The sequence below is a fragment of the Miscanthus floridulus genome, chromosome 11 (assembly GCF_019320115.1).
Source record: "Miscanthus floridulus cultivar M001 chromosome 11, ASM1932011v1, whole genome shotgun sequence".
Lineage (NCBI taxonomy): Eukaryota > Viridiplantae > Streptophyta > Magnoliopsida > Poales > Poaceae > Miscanthus > Miscanthus floridulus.
The window spans coordinates 79,559,293-79,568,273 of record NC_089590.1 but is presented as its reverse complement, the minus strand read 5'-3'; the positions used below and the strand labels follow the sequence as shown (position 1 = coordinate 79,568,273).

General features: G+C 52.6%; 1 protein-coding gene across 1 annotated transcript; it reads right to left on the bottom strand.

Moving 5' to 3' along the window:
* Nucleotides 1-734: 734 nt before the first annotated feature.
* Nucleotides 735-1,738, bottom strand: LOC136492264 (probable methyltransferase PMT9). The gene is made up of 4 exons (XM_066488343.1): nucleotides 1,639-1,738; nucleotides 1,336-1,518; nucleotides 1,131-1,249; nucleotides 735-855 (listed from the first exon to the last, which is right to left on the bottom strand). The coding sequence occupies exons 1-4, from the start codon at nucleotides 1,714-1,716 to the stop codon at nucleotides 735-737; spliced, it is 501 nt and encodes a 166-aa protein (XP_066344440.1). The 5' UTR covers nucleotides 1,717-1,738.
* Between the last annotated feature and the right edge of the window lie 7,243 nt (nucleotides 1,739-8,981).

Genomic DNA, 8,981 nt, shown 5'->3' with positions numbered 1-8,981 from the left:
ACGGGACAATGCACAAGAAATTTCTTTCAGTGGTTATCACCATGTCAGGCATAAGTCAACTACGGAAGACGATGCAAATGGAAAGAAGGGTCTTTCAAAAAAAAAAAAGAAGAAGAAGAAGCAACAGCCAACAGGGCAGGGCACCAGGATCAGATGCGTTGATAGGCCTAACTTTTTTTTCATTTTTCATTTTTTTCCCCCAACGAGCCTGATGTTTTTAGGTTTTGTGTAATCATAATAACAATGCAGGTAATTTTCTAATGGATAGAACTATGGCCTCAAGGCTCAAACACTACAGCCACATGTTCCAAAATATGACAGCCAAACTACCTAATTTCTGAAAATCATGTTTATAACTGCAGCCACTATGCTAGTTGCACAGATTAAGAATTACACACGGTTGCATCTTAGAAATCAAACAAGATAATATCACCCCTCCCCTTTCCACACATGAAAACGAATTTATATGGACAACCATGAGAAAACAAGTTGATAATTTATATTTATGGCTAATTAATTGCAGACTATAGTCATGCAATCAAACTGTTATCTGCATGCCACGAGAGAACATAAATGTAACAGTTCTAATTTCTAGGTATGCAAATTCCACCTTGAAACAATTAAATAAATAGATGGGAAGTACGTCAAAAAATCTTACCGGTAGTCCCCGTTAAACCACGATCGTATATAACCTTCAGCTTTCCAGATTCCGTGAAAGGAACTACATTCATTACCTAGACATCCTTTTTCTTCATAGATGCTGCAAATCCTCCAAGGTTAGCACTCATATCCATAACATTTCTAAAGGAATCCTTTCGTATCTCAGACTTCATGTGCTTCCAATATTGAATTACTCTAGAATGCCAAATGTCCCGCAAATAATATTTCAAGGTTAAATAGATCACCATCAGAGAGGGTATGTGTGGTTCAGTGGTTATGTGCCCATGTTGCAAAACGCTGATGTTTCATACTGCAGCCAGCTAATCCGACAACGAGAGCAGTGTGCCATTTCGAACGAGCGGCTTGGGTATGGCAGCCTCCTAGTGCCCAGCACACCAAGGGTTGCCGGGATCCCTCTCTCTAGGGCAAACTGAATTTGATTTCCATGCACGTCATTGGGAGCGAGAGACATCGTAAGTATATCATGCGAAAGAAGGTAAGCGCCAAAGCTAGCAACCCCACAGCCGACATCAAGCACATTCCTGATGTTCCCTCCATTGTTGAGCTTGCCATTTGGAAAATTGAGCATCTATCACGACAGACAAAAAACATTGGTCGCATTAGCCTACGATATCAACCATGTGCAGTAGATTAACATCAGGAATATTTTCAAACCTGCACGAGGTGCACAATATACTTGTCAGCGTCAGTGTGGAAGTGGGTGCCCCCACCAGGGAAGTTGATCTTATCGCCATTGACGACCATCCACCGCTGGTCTGACTTCTCAGCAACAAGGTGCGGGTGGGGTATGTTGGCCTTCCGAACCTCGTCCCTGCTCCTCGGCCACCTGATGGGCACCTAATCAAGCATCGCGCGGACGCGCGCACATCACATCAGTGTGAGCATTAGAGTAACACAAACAAGGTGCAAGTGCAACACGACACTCTGCAATGTAACACACGGTGGCTTCTCCCTCACCTGGTATCCGACGGGCAGCGGGATGAGGCAGTTGAAGCGGCGCGGCGCCGGTGGGCAGTGGCGCTCGTAGTGCTCCATGAGGGAGAGGCTGAGCCAGAGCCGGAGATGGTAGTGGAGGCGCCAGTCCAAGCACGGGATCAGCTCCGAGTGCCGCGCGTCGCACACCCGTTCGATTTTTGAACCCCACGACACACGCACGCGGGGTCAGCACTCATCAATGCGCAGTCACAGACCGCTCATCACGACTCCGTTAACGAAACAAGCAGAGGGTGCGGGTGTTGGGCGGCCGCGGTGCGCACCGGGATGGAGGAGACGGCGAGGTCCGCCGGGAGCGCTTCCTTCCCCTGGGCCCGGAACTGTAGCCGGAGGGGAAGGCGAGGGTGCGTGCGGCAGATGAAGGGGCGAAGGCGGCGATGTAGAAGAGTCAGAGAAGCGCCAGCGCGACGGCCTGCTCCCCTGCCCTGCGGCAGCGGCGCCCTCATTGCCGTTCCCGCTCACGCCGCGCGGCGTGGCGTCTTTACTTCACTGGTGGGACGGCGTCGGCATGAGTGGTAGCGGTGGCGGAGCGGGGCAGCGTGCGTGGGGCTCACCTCGCTCGCTGCTTGGGCCTGACGCACGCGGACGCGGAACGGCGCAAGGGGAAAATGCGTACTAGCGTCGTACTGGCGCCCAGCTCATGCCACGTCTACGCCACGTCAACAACACGCAGAAAATAATTGTAGACCTCGAAGCCAATTGCTTTGGCGTCGACACGTGTAATCTCGACGTCAATTGTCACGGCGTCGAGGTCATGATCTATTTTTTTAAAAGGATACTGTTAGAGATGTATTTATGAAAATCTTTCGAAAAAAAGGGTTGAAAAATAAAAAAATTTCGGCCAACTCGACGGCGTCTGGTCGGTCGACTAACCACCTGCCTACAGCCTGCACAGCTGCCCTCGCGCGCGCCCGGCCAAGTTGATTGGGTGGCCATTGCAAGTGGGGCATCGTACATGCTCCGTCCGTGCTCCGTCGTCCGGCTCGCTCAATAAAGCTTCCCGCCATCAGCTGTTCTGCGGCTGCACCCCCTTGCCAAGCGCACAGTTCGTGATGGGTCATGGGTGGCTCCGTGGCCCGGGTGCCGACCACTTGAAGCTGCGGTGGCGATGCGGCGATGCGGTGTGGGGTCGGGCCATCAGACGGCTGGAGGTCGTCGTCGAATTAATGTGATCTCAGGGCAGCGTCCGGTGTCGCTTTTGTTGATGCGTGCGAGCGAATCCCTGCCCCTGCCGATAGTCGTTGGTGTATTGCTTTCGTTTGCCGTAGACGTACGACGAGCGTGAGACCTGCTCAAATCCAGGGAGCTCTATGTAGGACGAGAGGTGTTCACGTGACTGCGAGTGCGAGGTCGTCAGTGTCTCAGTGAGCCTGCCCCGTGCCTGTCCGACGGGGAGAACCTTCAGGGCACTCTCACCTCGCCTGTAGTACTACTACTACCACTAGGGCCTAGTAGGGGCCAGTAGCAGCAGCAGTAGCAGCAGCGATCGAACGCATCGACCCGACACGGGTTTGAATGTTTCGCCAGTCCTCTCATCAGTCGTCACAGCGAACGCCTTCAGCCCTTCATGCAGGACAGCAGGGTGATGCCGGCGGGGACGGAGGGAAAGAGACGGCCGCGAGCGAAACGGCGTCAGTAGGACGGCATCACACAAATCATCCCCGAGATGCTGGAACGGGTCACGTCTGACGCGTGAGACCCCGACCCGACCTGGTCGCGCAGCGCAGCGCAACGCATGACAGTGCTGCGTCAAAAATCGCCCCCTCCTCCTCCCCGTCGTTCTCAAGCAGATGCGTTTTCATTTACCTCGGATCCCGGCTGGGAATTATGAGCCCGTTTTTACACGGGTGTTAGGCGCCATGATGGTTAAACTCTTCTATCTATTGCTGTGCTGTGCTGTGTAGATGAATGCTATGGTCGATCGATGCCGCCGGTGACATCGTTGCGACAGCGAAATGAATGAGATCTCCATCCAAAGATACTATACACCACAGGGGCGTGCCGGTACACTGTACACGTACAGGTACAGCAGCGACAACACCAGTACGCTGTCCGTATTCTACATTCTCTGTCGCAGCGCCCCAGCGTAACGAAAAAGAATCATTAGCGCATGAACAGGGCCGCAGTGGGGGAAGGCCCTCCTGCTGCCCTGCGGTACGAGTACTCCTACGCCGTAGTAGCGCGGTCCCACCAGACGAGGCTCGCGGTCGCAGCCACTGACAGCAACAGTGTGGGGTGCGGTGCAGCGTGTCCCCGAAGATTTTTTTTAACACTTTTCGTAAACTAATTTTAAATCTAACATAATTTTTTTTCTAAAACTAACACTTTTGGCCGCGTCTATTGTCATGGTGCGGCGAAACACTTGTGCCGCGTGATACATCGTGGCGCGGCGGGGGGATGACGTGGGCTCGTCATGGGAGGGTCTGTCGCGCCACCCATCTTGACACGGCTGTGACGCGCCAGCGTCGGTGGCACATTAAGGCCCAGTAAAAGCCCGCGACGCCCCCACTGCGCCCACCCTCGCCCTCGACCCCAGCGCACGCCGCCGTCGCCTACGCCACCGCCGCCGTCTCCGCCCAGTGTCGCCATCGCCAAGGGGCCGCCGACCGTCAGGCGCCGCCGCCGTACGCACCGCCTACGTGGCCGCCGCCGTGTCGCCTGCACCAGGCGTTGCCGTCGTCGCCTCACGTGCGCCGCCGGACGGCGAGGCTGCCAGCGGCCATCTCCTTCGGCTTGGGTGACCCCAAAAGGTCCCCGCTTGTCAAGGTAGCTCCCTCTCTCGATTTTTTGTTATTATGAATGTTATTTTAGCTAGGGTTAGTGATTTAGGATAGTTAGGGTTAGTGATTTAGTATAGTTAGGTTAGTGAATTTGTTTATTTAGGTAGGTAGTTTTTAGGGTTTAGGTTGTGTGTTGTAGTATAGTTAAGATTTGGTTAGGTAGTTAGGGTTTAAATTACTGTTAGTTAGGACTTTGGGTTTAGGTTACGCTATAAGAGGATACAGCGAAGACATATACGGAGGGGAAGACTTCAACGAGGTCTGTGGTAGGAATCTTTGCTCCGTTTATAAAGAACCTGACCACAAGGCTAGCAGGCATAAAAGACGAGAGCAACATGTCCATACATAGAAGTTGTTTATTTTTCTAGTGAATTTGTTTAATATGTATGTTAATGTTACTTTGAAAATATACATGTGCTTTCATATTGTGTTCCTATTGCATAACAATTAGTTCAAATTTTGCAATGCTACATAATGTTAATTTGAATATTGTTAATTTAAATACTCTAACCCTTTTGTTTATCAATTTGTAAAAGGATGGCTCCTCCCACGCAACACCAGTTGTACCCCTTCTTGAGGTGGAGTACGACGACCCACACCGAGCACACTTCTTGACTAACATCGACGCTGAGGTGCCCTTGCCTCCTTTGAGGCCCCGCACGCACACCAGGGTGCACCAGTAGGATGAGCATTACGCACAGTACATACGGCGTGTCGGTTTTCTCGAGCTTGTCCGTGTAGTCAACTACGGTCTTCTACCCTTAACCCAGCACTACTTACTACAGCTGTAGACAGGTGCGTGTGCCTTCATTGTACGTAAACATTCTTATAATAAATTTAAGGTAACTAACAGTCGTTCTATTCTTATAATAGGTGGAGCCCTAAGACCCACACGTTCCACCTACCTTGCGGCGAGATGACCTTGACCATGCAGGACGTGAATGCTATCTTTGGCCTTTGGTTGGGGGGACTTCCAGTAACAGGTATAGTTGACAACGATCACTGGGAGGAAGCTGGTGGCTCAGTTCACTGGCTTTCTTCCACCGGACGATGAGGTTTTCAAGAAAAATAAGTGAGCAATTCAAGCCTATTTAATACTTGCATTGCTTTCCTGTAGCCATCTGGTCTCATTTTCTTTGGTGAATTTCAGGAAAAATTCTGGTGTTTCATCGTCGTGGATCACAGAGCGCTTTAATTACTTGGACCTATAGGCTGATGAGGCTTAGATCGACAGGTTCGCTAGAGTGTGGCTCTGGCACTTTCTTGGTGCTTTCCTATTCTTAGACGCCTCGGGCAACACCATCAGCTGGATCTTTCTTGACATACTACGCTAGTCGTGGGATAACATAGCGGCGTATAGTTGGGACAGCGCAGTCCTAGCATGAACGTATCGACAGCTATGTGTTGCCTACCGTCGCACCTCAGGGTATTCGAACCTTAGGGGTTGCTCCTATCTACTCTAGGTTTGGTGTTGGGAACGATGGCCCGTTGGGAGGCCCCTTGTTACTGGTTTACTGGTAAGTACTTCGGTTCACTATATTCTTTGAGGCAGCTACATATGATGAAATTATTAATGGCTAATTCATTATCGTGTTTAATACAACATTGGAACAGGCAGGATACACTCCCTACAGCTCTGTATATCTGGATGTAAGCAGAGTTAGTTAGAGGGAATGTGAGGCGTAACTACAGAGAGTACACGGATTGTCTCGACGTCCTAACACAGCACCAGGTTACACTCTCTTTACTATCATACATGTGTCTTGTTCGATGTACACTATATCACAACCTGTGGGGGTATTAACCCCTATACCCTTACGGCTAAGCTTGGGCTGGCCCGGATCGATGGGTTCAGTCCACGCGAAAGACGACGTGCGGCTCAGTCAACCTGATCGGAGTTCCGCACAAGGACTCAAGATGGATTTGGCGACCAAACAGGATCCTGGTCGGTTAGAATAGGAATCCTTATCTGGCCACATATGGCAATTGTAACTGACTAGGATTAGTTTCCAGATCTGTAACCCTGCCCCCCGGACTATATAAGGCGGGCAGGGGACCCCTCTAAAAAACATCTCTCATTGACATACAGCAATACAAATCAGACGCAGGACGTAGGTATTACGCCTTATTGGCGGCCGAACCTGGATAAAACCTCGTGTCTGTCTTGCGTCACCGTCTTGTTTGGGGCTTGCGCATCTGTCTGCCGATAATCTACTACCTTGGGCATACCCCTAGGTAGACTGCCGACCATATTTCGTCGACAGTGGCGCGCCAGGTAGGGGGTGTGCGTACTGCTCTCCAAGCAAACAAGATGGTCATCGACTCTGGCTCCATGGCTACGCCCAACGGCCTCACGTTCACCGTCGGCCAGATCACCTGGACCACCGGCCCCGACGTCTCCATCGCCATGACCACGGAGGAGGCGTGGATTCAACCCGCGCCGACGACTACTTCACCTGCATCGGCTACGGCTCCGACCACGGGGAACACGACTCCGACCACGGTGAACACGGCTCCGACCACGACGAACGCGGCTCCGACCACGATGGATCTGGCTCCGACCACGGTACATCTGGCTCCGACCACGCTTACAGCCACGCCGACAACCCGTCGTCCGCTTCCCCGCTACAAAGGAAAGCAGATCGACGACACCGACTCGCTCGGCTCCATCGATCGGGTCGGCATCAAACTCGCTGAAACCCTAGCTCTGGTAAGTACGATTCAAATCCAACCTAACGAGCAGGTAACAGCTCTCCACAACAGATCTACCCGACCAGCTCGGACCAGTCGTCCTGTGCGACTCGGAACAGATCTTGTGGTCGTATCAACTCCTGAGGGGCGTTTCGCTCATCATCGGCCAGCCATCGCGACGGGTCTCCGACTCTGTGAGTACGAAGCCCCGACGGAAAACCACCAGGTCCATCCCTACGACCTGCAAAACGCTGCCTCTAGCTATGCATACAACCTGCGACACCGCACGGATCTGTGCCCTATACGCCGATCTCAGCCAAAGCCATGCAACATCGTCAACATGGTCCGGGTTGAAGATTATCAGGAAGGATCCGTCCACACAGTCCGAGAGGGCGACTCCAGCTCCTCATCCGGCATCGCGTCCAACGCATCTGTCCACACCGAGCTTCAGCGTCACGAAGATGAAGGCGTCCAATACGATCTGGATCTACCAGACCACGTCCCGGGATTCCCCCAATTTCCGTCTTTCCCGCCAAGACGAGGGGATTTAATCCATGTTGTCAGCAACGACGAGCCGCCAGCGGTTGGCGAAACAGAACAAGAAAAGACTGCACGCGAAGCACGCAATATTGACCGGTTTAATCGCCGGCAAACCGAAGCTGAAGCAGACCAGGAGGCACGACGCATAAGGGTCCAGCCACGTGACCTCAACAATGCTTTCGACAGGGTGGGGGACAAACAAGTCTTCAGGACCCCAAGCGCCAACGTAGCCGTCGCCATGGCGACAATGCAGCGGCTACCCAACACTCCCGAGACTCAAGTAATCCGTGATGACATACAAGCTTATCTGACGGCTGCTATGGCTCAGACCGCAGAGATGAACCAAGCCCGGGCTCCATCCGTTTCTGTCGAATCAAGCCACAGCCGCCAATACTCAAGTCGCTCACAGCCACTCAACCAACGTGGCTCGCGCAATAACGACCCATCAAACAATCGTCAAGGCGGAAACGGTGGTCGTGATGGTGGTCGGGACGACAACCGCCGCCGGGAGGATAACCGCCACGACGTTCGAGGCGACAATCGCCGTGATAACCACGGTCGCAGGGCTAACCCAGATGGCAATCGAGATCGCCGCGATGGCAATAACGATCTCCGCCATCACCTCGGTGGACGTGATCTACGTGCTCGCATCAACCAGAGAGCCGACGATCGTGCATCCCATGAAAGCTATCGCCGTATGGAGTATGACACCGCCCACGGTCCGCCGGGTCTGAAGCAGTTCACTCCACACCTGCGCCAAGTCATATGGCCCAAGAATTTCAAGCTCGAGAAGCTTCAGAAGTACGACGGCAAGGAAAACCCCGAATTATGGGTTATGCTCTACGAAACTGCGTGCCGCTCAGCCATGGCTGACGAGCACGTCATGTCTAACTACTTCCCAGTCGCTGTTGGTCATGCAGGTCACCAATGGCTGGTTCGCTTGCCAGCGAACTATTTTGACTCTTGGCAGGAGCTCAGGCAGGCCTTCATCGACAACTTCATCGCTACTTGTGAACAACCCGGCAACAAGTACGATTTGCAGCGGATCCGAGATCGAAAGGATGAACCACTGCGCGAGTACGTTCGGCGTTTCTCGGAGATGCGCATCAAAGTCCCATCAATATCCGACAACGAAGCAATCGAGGCTTTCGTCACCGGCCTCCGCTTCCACGACGCCCTAAGAGACAAGCTCCTCCGGAAGAGACCCGAATCGGTCACAGCGCTTTTAGCCACCGCTAAGAAATATGCGGACGCTGACGACGCTAAAAAGATAATCGTTGAAGAAGCAGCAAGGGT

Bases quoted from the DNA above. Each gene is read 5' to 3' on its own strand.
- LOC136492264 (XM_066488343.1), bottom strand. From the start codon at position 1,716: ATGGAGCACTACGAGCGCCACTGCCCACCGGCGCCGCGCCGCTTCAAC. The intron at 1,250-1,335 runs GTTTGAAAATAT...CTGTCGTGATAG, and splicing joins ATATTGTGCACCTCGTGCAG to ATGCTCAATTTTCCAAATGG. The intron at 856-1,130 runs GTCTCTCGCTCC...TTGGCATTCTAG, and splicing joins TCGCATGATATACTTACGAT to AGTAATTCAATATTGGAAGC.